General features: G+C 50.7%; 1 protein-coding gene across 3 annotated transcripts in view; it reads right to left on the minus strand.

The window, feature by feature from the left end:
* Positions 1-8,511: 8,511 nt before the first annotated feature.
* CHD2 (chromodomain helicase DNA binding protein 2) overlaps positions 8,512-15,219 on the minus strand; it is a 146,162-nt gene continuing 139,454 nt past the window's right edge. For all 3 annotated transcript variants that reach the window (XM_063640073.1, XM_063640072.1, XM_063640074.1), the window contains one exon: positions 8,512-12,136. In XM_063640073.1, the coding sequence (XP_063496143.1) occupies positions 11,803-12,136 (334 nt within the window). In that variant the 3' untranslated portion in view covers positions 8,512-11,802. The remainder of the gene's footprint in view (positions 12,137-15,219) is intronic.

A 15,219-nucleotide genomic window follows, 5' to 3' on the forward strand; every position in this document is an offset into this window, starting at 1 on the left:
CAAAGATGTGTTCAGACACTGTCTGGGGAATTGGTTTAGAGCTCACTCTGAGCTCCATTTGTGCAACAAGGCCAGCGTCTACTGTTAAAGAGAAGGGGCTTGTGGCAGTTTATTACCCTGGTGAGCTGGCTCGGGGTGAGGGGGACATGCTGACCGCAGGACTGTAAAGGACGTAAGGCAGTTGGCAATGTGGGAAGCAGCAGTCCCCAAAGCACCTCCTCAAGGAAACGATGCAAGAGCTCTGTCCACTGGACCAGCCCCACCCTACCCCATCACGCCCTGGCCTGGGGGCGGAACTTGGGTTTCATGGGCCTGGATGACCAGGGATGGACTGTGGCATGGGCACAGAGACACCCGGACAGAAGGAAGGGCCCGGGCTCCAGAACCAGAGCCGATCCAGGCTCCCAGCTCTGTCACCTACTGGCTGCGAGAAAAGGGTGGGTTTTCCTTGTTTTGCAGCCTCAGCTATCTCAGCTGTGAGGGAACAGTGACTCCACCTCCCTCACGTGGTGGTCCTGAAGATGAAATGCAATGCATGAAGCACGGCGGCCGGCCCACCGTGTGCTCTTAGTAACTGGCCACTGTTCTCTTCGGCCCTCCCGTTACTGACCACCTCGAGGGCACTGTTCCTCCCAGCTGACCATTTCCTGCCAGTCACCCACTGCCCAGCTCGCCCCGGCCATGGAGTGGGCTCTGGTCCACGTGCATGGTGAGCTGCCATCTTTGTCGTCCTCTGGACACCACATCTACCTCCTTGGGAAATAGAAACGAGTCCTGCATTTGAACCTACCCGTGAGTCCTGCATTGCTTTGTCAAATTTCACAAAAACCCTAGAAAGCAGATATTGCCCTAGTTTACAGACGCTAAAAGAAGCCAACTGACCTGCTCCAGGTTACAACCAGGGTCTGGTAGGAAAGCACGCGTCCACCCCACCGCTCACTGCACCCACCGATTCCTTGCTTCAGGGCAGAGAATGAGCTGGGGCGGGGTGCTCCAGGGGGCACAGGCAGCCTGTGTTCAAGGCATGCTCGTGAGCCCCACAGCAGGGGCGGAGTCAAACCAGGGCTCTGGTTCTGGGGTGAGCAGAGAATGGGGCCAGGCCCCCACTGGGAGGCTGACTGAGGAGGGGCTCAAAGTGCCGGCAGGCTCCATCAGAGCAGTTTGATGAGCAGGGCCGCTGAGTGGCCCTCAGGTCAAGGCTGGGGCCTGGGCCACCAGGGACCAGGTCTGCGGGGCCAGGGGTCCCTCCCCAGGGTAGAGCAGGAAAACTCCAGCAACCGCCTTCTTGAGTGGACTTGACCTTCCCTTTCTTTGCTAATGATCTCAGATTAATCCCTTAAGACAAGTGCCCCAGGGTGGGTGTTGGTTGCATAAAACAGGAGGAGTCTTCCCTTCCTTCCCGGCACAAACATTTGTAGGCCACCCCCGATGTGGCTGGTCGTGGTCTGGATTTGGGGGCACATTCAGGCATTCAACAAATATGTCGTGAGGCCCTGTGATGAGCTGGAGGGCTATGCTTGATATTGGCAATACAGCTGTGATCGCTCGAATGAATGTGCCCGCCCTCACGGGACTGACCTCTAGTGGTGAGAGACAGACACTAACTGAGTCACATGTGTGATTACACGTGTAATCATACTTACATATGTAACAACACATGGGTTACACGTGCAGTGGCGGGAGGGGGCCCTTCACGGTGACCAGCCCATCAGGGAAGGTGATGCAGGTGGCAGAAGGAAGCGGCACACCCTGGTCCTCACGGAGCTCACGGCAGGTTCTCTGACCCTCACCTTGAGCCGCAGGCTGTGTCTGAGCCTCACTGTCCTAGCTATAAACTGGGTGCAGGACTAGGCCTTAATCACTGGGCAGCGGGAAGAACTACATAAGCTCATACTGGTGCAGAGGCCCTTGGGAGACCGCAGGGAAAGCCATTGCGTGAGGCGGTGACAGGCTCGGCCTTCGGAGTCGGGCTAGAATCTGAGTTCTGACAATGATCCCCGCCTTGACCCATCTCTCCTCAGGCTGCCCTGAGCCTTCCAGTTAGGCCTGGGCTTTGGGCTTCCGTGTTTGTCTCTGCATTGTCCGATTGTAGCAAGAGTCCTGCTAAATTGGTCTCCCTGGAATCCTCCGCCCTCCACATCTGATTGCCCTCCCTGTCTGATCGTAGTCTTCATGCCCCACTGCCTCCAGGGGGCGTCTGATCACCAGGCCTGCCTTCAGCAAGAATCCCATCAGGCCCATTTAGCCAGAATCCCCCCAGGTGTTTCCTCTTAAGAGGTTTTCCATCCACTGAGCCCACCCTGCTCCTTGACCATCAATTCCCATTTGCTTGTACTGTATTCAGAGTGGACCCCAATCTCTCTCCCCAGCTGCAGCCGTCCCTGTCCGACACTGCCCCCCACCTTAAATAGAGTCTTTCTTACTGTCTTTAACATACGCCGTGAATAAAGTTTTAGCAGATCCACCGATTCCCAGCTCTGTGATCTTAGGCAAGTTACCTAACGTGTCTGGGCCTCAGGATCCTCAGCTGAAAAATGAGATAAAGGCCACTCCATAGGATTATGGGGAGACTAAATGAAAACAATGCAACAAAGCAACAGGCCCAGAGCCTGGTGCCCAGTAAGCCTCGGTAGAAGGTGGCTTCTTTCCGCAGGCCCATCTCATAGGCAGCCTCATTTACCCACAGGTCTAGGTCATCAACAGCTGGGTTCCCGAACACCTATAATGTATAGACTGTCTAGGGGCCAATATTCCTCCAGGCCTTCCAGGGCTGCTTCGAGTCAGTTTTATTTTTCATAAGGCTAGGTATAAACTCTTTGTAATTATTTCTCCTTTCAATTGTAAAATCAAGACACATTTACCAATTAAGGCTAAACAAAACTACAAAACCAATAAAACTCAAATGAACAGCATTCATTTAAAGTAGTGGATGATGTTCTGCAGACGCCAAATGGGCTGTCTAACGGGAGGAAGGAGCGGCCGCCAGGGCCCAGGTTCTTCGGAGCTCAGCGCCTGTCCTGGGTGCCAAGCAGTGACTTGGCTCCCTTCTGCTTGCCACTCAGGCCCTGTGACACCTGTCAGCGTGTTTCCCCCATCCGCCTGGGGTCAAGCAGCACTGACCCCTTGGCACTGATACAATCCTAAGTCGTGGGTCCCTTTTTCCTCCCTCTCTTCTGAATGCTCCAGGATGTGTTTAAATTGATTTTAAAAGATGTTCATTAAAATGAAAACATAGGCGGCGCACGTGGCTCATGCCTGTAATCTCAGCACTTTTGGAGGCCAAGGTGGGCAGATCACTTGAGGTCAGGAGTTTGAGACCAGCCTGGCCAACATTGTGAAACCCCATCTCTACTAAGAATACAAAAATTAGCCGGGCATGGTGGCATGCACCTGTAATCCCAGCTACACAGGAGGCTGAGGCAGGAGAATCACTTGAACCTGTGAAGCAGAGGTCGTAGTGAGTCAAGATCGTGCCACTGCACTCCAGCCTGGGAGACAGGAGTAAAAACCCTGTCTCAAAAATTAATAATAATAAATAAAATGAAATGAAAACATAAAAATTTTTAAATTCTTCCAGAGACCTCTAAGAACTATCCTCCTCACCATGTATCTGTAGTCCCACGTGTGGGAAGAACTAAACCAGTACAATCGGGTGGGGATTCTCTTATCTGATTAGTATTTGCTTCCACTGTCAGAGCAGGGCTCAGAGAGAAAGTGAAGGAGGCGACAAGCACTGCAGGATCGGGGCAGAGCGATGTGGGATGGGGTCCAGAGGAGAAGGCGAAGAGGCCCTGTGGTACGGGTCAGCAGGACCTAGCACAATGTGGAAAGAGATGGCCCCAGATGAAGCCAGGGGGACCACAGAGGTGTCATTGCCAGCCTGTCCTGGTCCAGGGAGGGCAGGCATATGGGCTCCACCTCGGGCCAGATCACCAAGCATTAGCAGGGCCTCGCTGAGGATGCATATAGCCTTGAGGGCCACAGTACGGAGGGTTCACCCCGCGTGGTGCTAGCATGTGCCAGGCTCTGTTCTCTCATCAGGGAAGTAACACTGTTCTCCCAGGATTACAGGTGCAGACGCTGAGACCCTGCAAGGTTAACCACCTGGGCCAGGTCACAGCAGCCAGGATGCAACCTAATTTGAAGGTGAGCTGTCTCCAGAGCCCATGCTCTCAGCCCGTCTGCAGTGAGGGCCCTGGGTCTCCACGCTGGGCCTTGAGTCCTTCTTGTGCGAGTTACTTGACACCACACTCTGCTGCTGCTGCCCAGACCCTCCCACCTCCCTACCTCCCCGCAGTACAGAGAGCCTGGGCCTGATCCTAGGCAGCTGGAGCCATGAGCCCATGAGTCCAGCACAGCCATGTAGATGCTAAAATACTGAAATAACACCAGGATGTTAGCAAACTCCCCCTATTTACTACTTGCCCCAATCCCCTAAAGCCCCATCACCACTCCAGCTCAGCTCCCTGAAAGTCCCCAGACTCTTCCCACACTCCAGCAGAAAAAGGGTTAACATCAGGCCCAGCAGGGAGTCTTAGGGAGCCGCTCTAAGCTGGGACCTGGCTCCTGCCTGCTTTAAATATCCCCCCTGTTCTGGGAAGCCTGGGGAGCAGGGACCTGAATTCTGGATGAACTCCCAGCCTGCTCAGCCCCCAGGGAAGGTAGCACCCCCTTTGGCCCCTCTCTGGGCACCCACAAGAGAAGGCTCCAAGTGCAGTAGCTGCCTCCAGGCCACTGTTCAGCCAGGGACCAGGGCACCCAGGGACAACGAGGAATGAGCCTAGAGGACCTGGTACTGCGTTTACCCTGGAACAGTTTCCCAGCCCCCTGCACCTGTCGATGCAGGAGGCGGAGCTAGAGAGGAACAGAACCTGGGCTTCCCGAGGAAGCCTCGGTCAGGTGGGGGCGCCAGAGTGCACCAGGGGCTCTGACGGCATCTGTGGGAACAGGGAAGACACCAGCAGGAATGGAGATGGGAACAAGCAGAGCCAGAGTTGGCCGGAATTGATTCTTGAAGACCACCAGGTGTTCGGCAGGCAGATGGAGGTGATGGAGGAGGAAGAAACGGACCACGCCCTAGAGGCGGAGCTGGCCGCCTCCACCTGAGGCCGAGAGAGCAGCTGGGGCTGGTTGCAGTGAGGAGACTCAAGAAGGTACGCGTGGCCAGCAGGGGCAGGTCACAGAGGGCCCCAGACCCAAACCAGGGCGCTTGGACATTAAGGTGAAGGTCACCGAGAGCAGCCGGTGATGCTGGGGGCGCCTTGTGACTCAGAACGGTCCCTACAGTCGTCCCTCCCAGGTGGGAGGAAGAAGAGGCTGGACTGCGGAGCGGGACCCTGTGCGTCCCTGCACAAGGGCTGGAGGTAGGTAGGGATGAAGGAGGCCGGGGACAGGGCAACTTGTCCCCTCGCGTCCCCTGCTCATGGAGAGCAGTGAGGCTGCCTCTCCCTGCAGCGTCTGCCCCTCTCTTCCCCGTCCCCCGTCTCCCTTCCTGCGGATACCACGTGGCTCCATATCTCCTGGGGTGTGGAGGGGCTCTGTTGCGGGCTCCAAGCGGAGAGACCCACCGGGGCAAGGGAAGAGCCCGGAACCTTCCCTGGGTTGGGTTTCGGTGTTGGGTGCCGGGCAGGCTGTTTGTGGAAATCTGCTGCCCTCTGCAGGATGGTTCTAGAACCACATTCGCTCAGGGGCCCTCAGTCTAGGCTTCAGAGAGTGGGAGCTGATCCCAAACACAGCACAGGCCCCAGTGCCACCCTTTGATCATGACAGCTGCCGATGCCCCCTGACGTGCACCTCAGGGACCTCACTTGTCCCTGCCCAGCCTGGTGAGAAGCTGTCAGTATCTATTTGTAGTGGAGGCTTGGAGTTAGAGAGAGAATGTGCTCCGCAACACCAGCTGGTAACGGACGGAGCCAACATTCAAATCCAGTCTGTCCAGCCATGCCCGGCACCCTCCCGCTGGCCCACGTGCCTTCCTGACCGCCCATCCTCATCGCCAGGGCTTGGCCGTCTGAGTAGAGGTTGAAGTTTGCCCAGATCCAGGATTTTCACGACCCTGTCCCTCTACCTCTGGCTGTTTTCTCCCTGGGACTCATGTGACGTTTGTCCTCTTACTGTTTGCTTCTCTAGGGCCTGCCCCCAACCCCTACTCCAGCTAGAATATCAACTCCAAGGGACCAGGGGCCTTATCCTCCTGGTTCACTGCGCGGGTCCAGCTCCTAGAGCAGAACCAGCCCACGGGAGGGGCTTGAGACCTGGTTCAAGGAAAACGTCCTCTCCCATAACTGTCTGGTTCCATCAGTGTCTCCCCCATGAGACTTGAGCTCCTGGGGGTTCTGATCCCTGCTGGGCCTTCCTGCTGGGGTTTAGTCTCCCAGCACAGCAAGCTGCGGCTTTCCAGAAGCCCTGGCCAGGGGGGCTCCAAGAGGGCAGCTCGCTTGTCTTGCAGTCTCTGGAGTGGGAGGTGCTGGGCCCGGTGCTGACCGGGCCTGCCCTCCAGGCCGGGCAAGCTCTGTCCTTGGTCTCCCTCAACCCATCCAGCTGCCCTCTGACTCAACCCTCTCCACCCACTGCCCAGCCAAGGACTGAATGCGGTCTCTTCCACGTAGCCCTTAGGGTTACAAACCTTTTCCTTTTCCACTGTGCACACTCTCACTTAAAAACCACATGAACCCAAGAAGCGGCCTCCTTCATTTGCAGGTGAAGATGCAAGGTGATCACCCAGCTGAACATGGGGTGGGACTACATGGGGGCAATGCGCTGACTCGGGAGGTCCCTTTACAGCCCCCCAACACCCCGAGGGCCACCACAGTGCCTGTGGTTAACAGGGCCTGTGTTTTAGCAACAATTCCTTCTTAGGTCACTAAGGAAATTTAGAGAAAGGTCACGTGTGATGTTCCGTGAGTGGATATTCTTCTGCCCATCTTCGAGGTAAGAAGCCTTTAGGCCATGGACTGGTCCACGTTCCCACACAAAGCCAGACAGCAGGAGGCTCAGCGCAAAACCAGGTGGCCTGAGCACATTGTCATCCACCACATCACACGTCGGCAGAACTGACCAGAACATCCCCAAGACGTCGAGCCTGGGGGAGGGTCCCACTGGCAGCAGCGGGGGCAGCTCCTCAATTAGTGCCCAGGTTTCTGCAGGATGGAGCTTTCATTGAATCCGGCTGCACCTTCTCCTCCCCACCCCCTCACTGATCAGAACAAATTTGAGGTAGGCTGGGATACCAAATGGGTCCCATAAGATATGACAGAAAGGACTGGTGCAGGGGGCTTCAGTTAAGGCAAAGCCTTACATCAGAGCTGGTCCTGCTCCTTTAAAAGCCACAGGTTGGAATCTGGAGCTGACTCTGGTCTGGCAAACTGCAGGGACTTGGGTTTCAATAAGTGACCTTTCTGTTGGCGCTAATTGAGGAGGGCTTGCCGTGATGCCAGGCATGCGAGGCCCCGCCAGGGAGGAGGGAGGAGGCAGGGGCCCTGGGCCGGCCACTTCCAGTAAAAGGCAGGCATTTTGGCAGCTGGCAGTTTCGAAGCCTTGTGGCTATTGTAAATCATAATAAGCTGATTATTGCAGTACTTGTTCTTAAAGTTTCCCCAGATTGTTCCAGCTGAGTCATGAGTTACAACATGATTGTGAGTTGTTTCTTTATGGGCACCAAGAGCCCTCAGCTTTTCTTCATCTTTTTCAAGAACTACGTGAACTAAAAATCCCAGCCTCCCGCCCCAGCACGGGCCAGGGCTGGCAAGGGCCCCTGCATCCAAGTCCCCTGGGCTGACAGAGCAGAGTCACAGGAGTTGACGGCTCAGCTCTGAGTAGACACATGGCTTATTTGGTATCAAGATTTAAGAGCTTCACAGGGATTTAGTTTCATCTCAAAGTCACCAAAACATTAGTGAAAATCGTGGATCTGGGCAAACTTCAACCCCTATTCAGACAGAGATCTCTGTCCGCAGGCTGTGCCACCCTTCCTCTGTCTGGGCTGCACCAGAGCTGGGCCTGCCCCTGTGCCAGAATGCTAAAGCTAACGTTTGTGTCAGTGTTTCCGTTATAAAATGGCATCCCCCAGACCCCATCTGTTAAATTACCCTCAAGGCTACAGGCTGGCAGACACAGTGTTATTTCCTTCAAGATAGAAGGGGTGGCCCCCCAGGTCTCCCTGGATCCTCCCAGGCAGGACTAACCCACGGGAATTAACTACCGGTTTCGGCAACTCCAGTCCTCCCTCAAGTGCAGAGCTGTGGGCCACGGCCTGGAGTTGCTCGGCCAGGGAGCTGTTCACCTCAGCGACGGCAAACTCAGGAATAGCTTAGGTATCTGTGGTGTTAAGGCTGGTACGCAACAATGCAAACTGGTACCGGATGGCGGGAAATGCAACTTTAAAAGGCTCCACTTCACAAGCTGTCAAAAAATCTGGATGTGACCCAGCAACCAACGAGGGAAGGTAGACAAGGAGGTATCTCTAGTCACATAGCTCACACCACAATGCAATGCAACGTGTTAGCCCAATTCTAAAAATCCTCAGGAACACTTTTTAATATACAAGAATCAAAAGTACAGCAGTTTTACAATGTAGGAAAATTTAATACATACTATATAAACAACATTATTTACATCAGAAATCACTAGGACAGTGGCATTTTTCACAAATATAAATTAATTACTGTTTAGTCAACAGGTTTTAAAAGTCCACAATTTTACAATAAAGAAAAACCATCTGTCCCCAGATGAGTGGGGCACAGGTGGCCTAAAGCAGCCTGGACCCTTGGCATGGCTCCCCTCGCCCAACGTGGCAGCCCTCAGAGGAGCCGGAAGACCGCTGGTGCTGGGCCTGGGCTGCTGCTCCTGCTGACAAGTGGATTTTGGTCTGTAGGATTTCAGTGTCATTGTGTGACTTCCTAAATAAACTGTGTTTGCACCGTGAGGACTGATGCAACTTTCAGACACACCAGGCCAGAATGTCTGCAGCACAGCGTGCGAAGTGTTTGGGCTTCCCTTCCAAGGGCTGAGGAATGACTGAAAGGAGAGCGAGCCCCGGGCTCTGCTGGCACCTGTCTGTCCGGCTCTGAAAGACCGCAGTGATTAGCTTGGGGTTTCACCTGGCCCTTTTCTAAAGGCCATAGTGTATCATGTCAACCCTTGTTCACGTGCAGGTTTTAGGTGATGCTAACTAACTCCCTCTTCCTCAACCCGTTATTTCTACCAACAATAAAATCTTTCAAAGCCAGGCTCCAGGGAATGCCATCCTCACAGATTCCTGGGGCAGCTTCTCCCATTCACAAGTGAGAGAATTTACCTGTGCAAATTTTTTATTTAGGCATATAATATTCATACTGATTTAAATCAATGAAGAAATGCTTCCTTTTTCCCAACGCACTCTTCAAACATATTCCAGCACCTAAAATAGTTGTCTAATGGGGACACTGTAATTTTAGCATCAATGTAACACTGATCTGGCCGATACTGCCTTTTGCTACTTCATATGGCACTAAGGGTCCTGAATGTGAACAAAAGAAGTTTCTTTTTCCTCATGATGAGACATCTTTGGGCATAACTCACATCTCCTATCAGCAACTCAAGGGAGAAGCCCTGATGACTGTGGAAACCCTGATGGAAATGCAGGGCCTCTGGTGACTCCTTTGCCCCTCCTTTCGTTCCTGAAGGACACTACCCAACTCTCTGCAGGGGCTCACCTTCCCACCCCATCTCCCATCGCTCAAGGGCTTGACAAGCCAACCTAACCTTCCTCTTTGGCTTGGGCAAGGCAAACGTGGGCTAGAGTCAATATTATCAGCAAGAAGCTCCATCTGTGGTTTCCTTATCACTGTGTGGCCTAAGTGGAGACACATGCCCTGCCCTCTCCACTGAGCGTCACAGCAGGCCCTCCATGGGAGGACTGTGGCCAGGTGGCTCATGCAGTCACCAGAGCTTTGCTTCAGGACATGTATGCTACAAGTCCAGGCTGAACAACCCCAAGAACTATGAGGGTTCAGTAAGGGGGGTGGGTCTACCGAGCTCTCAACACAAGCTTCCGGGACCCAGACCCTCATCTGGAAACCACACAGGCCAGCGCTGCGATGCTCTGTGTAGCAGGGAGCAAGGGTCACACCACAGCTACATCTGCTTCATTCGGGGGATCCAACTCGGCATGTCTTGCTAAAGGCATTCATGGTGCTGCCCAGGACAGCAGCAAGCACTGAAGTCCTCACAAGTTACTTCAGGGAGTTTAACCCTGCACACGCCCAACAAAAGGGTTTTCACCAGCTCTGAGCCTGGACACTTACAGGCACACTGTATGTTCAAGTCAGTTATTCTGTCTCCATCTAGAAAGGCCTTTGGATACTCTAACAATACTAGCAAGCTATACTGAGAATAAAACTGAAGGCCCCAGCATCAGTCAATTGAAAAGAGCCTGCTTAATTGATGCAACCAACTTGCTTCCTAAACCCAACTCAGTTCAACTCTAGTACGATTTTTACTATCTATAGCTCAAGTCACTGTGTCTTTGGATGCTCCCTGTTTGGGAGAGAGTTTAACTTAGGTTTATACCTGATTATATTCTAAGAGAAACTGAATTCAATTCTAGTCATCTCCAACTACAGTAGAAACTTGTTCACCACAGGTACTTATTTCCATCTGCCCACCACATGATGTGTGATTCTGTCCAATCTATTTCTTCAAGCTGTGCAAAGGGAAGGAAATGCAGCAGGAAGTGTTGACCTAGCCCAATACTGAAAGTTTCCCCCACTTGCTGGCACTACTGAACCCCACATTAGAAGCCTGTTCACTGCCTGCACCAGGACCCCCACCTTTGTGATTGCAACAAGTTGGTCAGCAGGCCTGCCTCTGCATCCCCTTCTCCAGGTCCTGTAGCTTTCCTTCTCAGCATAGGAATCAGAAATCCACCAGGGATTCCAGTTCCCTGGCCACACTACTCCCCACCTACCCCACCCTACCCCTCACTCAGCCTACTCCCCAGTCAAGTAAGACCCATGCTGGCATCAATGTTGCCTAACTCACAGTACTCAAAAGTCAGCCAGAGCAACCTACTTTTCCTGGCACAGTGGGAAAAGGAGGCCCACTCAGGAGACCAAACCTCTGAAATGTACAAAGACAGTGTGGGAAAAATTAGTGTTGGCAGAGATGAAGCAGTTGTGGAAGCTGTTGCCCTCTCTCTACTTCCCCACCTCAACCCCACCCATAGGTTTCACATAATGAGGCCAAGTGTATCATTTCTCCCAAGAACACGTTTGAGGGGTGTACCTGCTCCCCTTCAAGTCCTATGCTTGTCCCCACCCGTTTGCCCCAACTCGCCACTCCCCATCAGCAGCATCCATCATGTCAGAGTGAACCAAATCAACCAAATCACACACTGTAACATCAGGTCCCAGCAGCCTCCATGCACCAGTTCCTGCCCTGACCATGCACTAAGGTCCTGGGAACACTGACCCTGGCAAAAAACATTCATGACTCTGAAGATCCCCTGTTCCTTGACTGGGGAAACACATCCCAGTGAAACTGGTACACACAAAGTCAGCTCCTCCTCCAAGTGCCCGTCAAAGTGGGAGGCCAGAACTAGGCTGGAATGGGATGGGGTGCCAAAGTGCAGGAGGGGTGACCCGAATCAGAGCTGGACCCAGTGAAAGGCCTCCCATTCCTTGAAGTGCTCCTTCAGCCAGTGAGTTGACAGCAGCAGCATGTCCGAAACTCCACTTACTGGTCTAGATAACTGGCTACTGTAGGATCAGACCAAAAATATCCACGTGTTTGGTGACTCTTACTCTCTCCTTGACGAGCTGTCCTTTATGTTTTCCGAACATTCCAGTTATAATCTGGGTTGTTTTTCTGTTCTAGTGATCTCTCCAAAGGAGACCTATGATCCAGGGGTGACTTGGAATCGTGAGGAGATTTCTGAGAAGGGGGTGAGCGAGGATCTGAGACTGCAGGGTGCAATGGGGGTAGAGGCTGTTTATATTCCCCCAGTTTATCTGTGTGGAAAGAGCGGTAATGGTCTGAGGGTCCCTGGCCATGGTAGCCCATAGGGGGGCGGTGATCAGACATTCGTCGGAAATCCTGCTGGTGGTAATTTTGAGGCCTAAATTCATCGGATCTCCTCCGCTTGGAGTCATGATGGTGCCTGAAATAGAGATGCAAGGATTAGTCGAAAGACTGAAGCCAGATTCCCATCCACTTCTCTTCACCACCCACTTGGCTCGTCCTCATATACTCATATTCAAGGACACTTACAAATGGACTCAAGGATCAATGCTCACATTATTAGGAATCAAAAAAATTAATAACAAAGAGTCATTTTACACTTATTAGCAAAATACATCCTATGAAATAAGCCTCAAGTGTGCAGTGACACAAGTACACACTTGAAAAATCACTGATGGCTTTGCAAACTCACTCCCTTTAGGAAAAATCTGGTAAGATCCATAAACATTTCCATATTCCTGGACCCAGCCCATGAGAAAAAGAGCCACAGAAATTATTTTGTAAGTTATTAATAACTCCATCAACCTAAATATGTGACAACTAAGTGACTAGTTAATAAAATTCTCTTCAAAACCAACTCAATGTGAAGAGTATTAAAATTTTTAGCTTGGACCATGGTAAACTGCTCATGATACCATTAAAAAAAGAATTAGTAAAACTCAACAACAAAAACAAACAACCCAACTCAAAAGCAGGCAAAGGATTTGAACAGACATTTCTCCAAAGAAGATATACAAATGGCCAAAAAAAATGAAAAGATGCTCAATATCATTAATCATTAGGGAAATGCATATTCAAGCCCACAATAGACTACTTCACACCCACCAAGATGGAGATATTCATAAAAAAAAAAAAAAAAAACCCAGGAAGTAAGTGTTGGCAAAGACAAGGAAAACCTTCAACTCTTATACATTGCTGATAGGAATGTAAAATGGTTCAGCCATTGTAGAAACATTTTGGTGTTTCCTAAAAATGTAAAGAATATGACTAACAATTCCACTCCTAGGCACCATATCCAAAACTGAAAACAGGTAGTCAAGTACCTGTATACCAATCTTCACTGCAGCATTATTCGCAATAGCCCAAAGATGGAAACAACTCAAACGTCCATCAGCAGATGAATGGATAAACAAAATGTGGTATATCCACACAATGCAATATTATTCAGCCATAAGATGGAATGAGTACTGATGAATGAACCTTGAAAACATTATGCTAAGTGAAAGAAGCCAGACACAAAAGGTCACATATTGTATGATTCTTTCTATACGAAATGTCTAGGCAAATCCAGAGAGACAGAATGCAAACTGGTGGTTGCCAGAGGCTGGGGAGAGGGAATAATGGGGAAGGATTATTTAATGGTTACAGGGTTTTCTCTGAGTGATGAAAGTGTTTTGGAACTAGACAGAAGTGTTGGCTGCCCGATAGTATAAATGCACTAAGGTCATTCAGTTGTTCGCTTTAAAATAGTTCCTTTATGTAACATGAATTTCACCTCAATGAAAGAAAGAGGGAGGAAGAAGTGAGCAATTTCAAGTTCCAGTCAAAATGGAATAACAGGGACTAGATTTACCCTCCTGCCTGAAACAGCCAAAAGGGACAAAACGTATAGAACAGTGGTTTTCAAGACACCAGACATGAGGCCATGAAGCACAGTGATCCCTGAGGAATGGACACTAATGAAATGAGCCTTTTTTTTTTTTTTTTATTATACTTTAGGGTTTTAGGGTACATGTTCACAATGTGCAGGTTTGTTACATATGTATCCATGTGCCATGTTGATTTCCTGCACCCATTAACTCGTCACTTAGCATTAGGTGTATCTCCTCCTTACTATCATGAGATAGCCCTCAGGCTGTGACACAGGAAGAAGGAAACCCAGAAAGACACCAGTTGGCTTCCCAAGGTGAGGGATGGGGAACCAAGGTGGCCAGAGTTCACAGGACATGGCATGAGAGAAGACAGTTCTGCAGAGCAAGAAGTTTGAAGATCTACAGAGGTTTCCCAGGTATACAGCTGAATACTGCTTAGGATGTGCATGTGGGGAAACTACCCAAGGCCAGGGAAAGAACCACCCGAAAAGACAAAAGGTAACAGTGCCCTGTGCTCACAAAGAACTGGCATCGTGCCTGTTCTCACCAGCCACACCAAAGACCTCCAGATGGTGATACAGTTTGGATATGTGTCCCCTCCAAATCTCATGTTGAAATGTGACCTCCAATGTTGTAGTGCGAGGTGTTTGGGCAGATCCCTCATAAATGGCTTGGTGCTGTCCTTGTGATAATGAGTGAGTTCTCTGAGTTCATGTGAGAGCTGGTGCTTTAAAAGAGGCTGGCACCTCCTCCTCTCTCTCTTGCTCCCTCTCTTGCCATGGGACGCCTACTCCCACTTCGCCTTCCACCATGAGTAAAAGCTCCCTGAGGCCTCTCCAGAAGCCAACCAGATGCTGGTGCTATGCTTGTACAGCCTGCGGAACTGTGCGCCAAATAAAACTCTTTTCTCCATAAATTACCCAGCCTCAGGTATTCCTGCAAAACAGACTAATGCAATTGGGTAGAGTGCAATGAGGCTCTTTACCTTGGGGGTGGGCAATCATTCCCTTGACTGAGCACTGCTCTGGTTCTACCTAACGAATCTTAACAGCAAGACCTGAGAAAGGAAACTGCTTCCAAATAACCTGCAACTCATAACAAAGCTCCAGAATACTTACGGGAATACAAAAATATCCAGCACCCAACAAGGTAGATGTTACATCTGGCATCTGACAAAAATTATTAGGCACAGAAAGTACCAGGGGAGCAAGACCCACAGTGAGGAGGTATCAACTGAAACTGACCCAAGTGATAAGATTCGCAGACAAGGACATCAAAACCAAGTTATATCTGTTTTCCAGGTTTTAAAAGGTTAGACACAGAACATATATAAAAAGACCCAAATACAACTTTCGGAACTTTTAGAACTACAATGTATAAAATGCAAAGTACACTGGATGGGCCTCATAGCAGTCTTGACTTTGAAAAGGAAAGTATTAGTGAACTTGAAGATGTAGCAATAGAAACTATCCACAATGAAACAGAGAGAAAGCATAATTTTTTAAAAGTCAACAGAATACAAGTGAGCTGTGAGACAACTTCAAGCAAGCTAATATAGGTGTAATGAGAATCTCCAAAGAAGAAGAGAGAGTGGAGGGTCAGAAAAAAATATTTGAAGAAGATTGTAAAA

This window comes from Symphalangus syndactylus, chromosome 5 (assembly GCF_028878055.3).
Source record: "Symphalangus syndactylus isolate Jambi chromosome 5, NHGRI_mSymSyn1-v2.1_pri, whole genome shotgun sequence".
NCBI lineage: Eukaryota > Metazoa > Chordata > Mammalia > Primates > Hylobatidae > Symphalangus > Symphalangus syndactylus.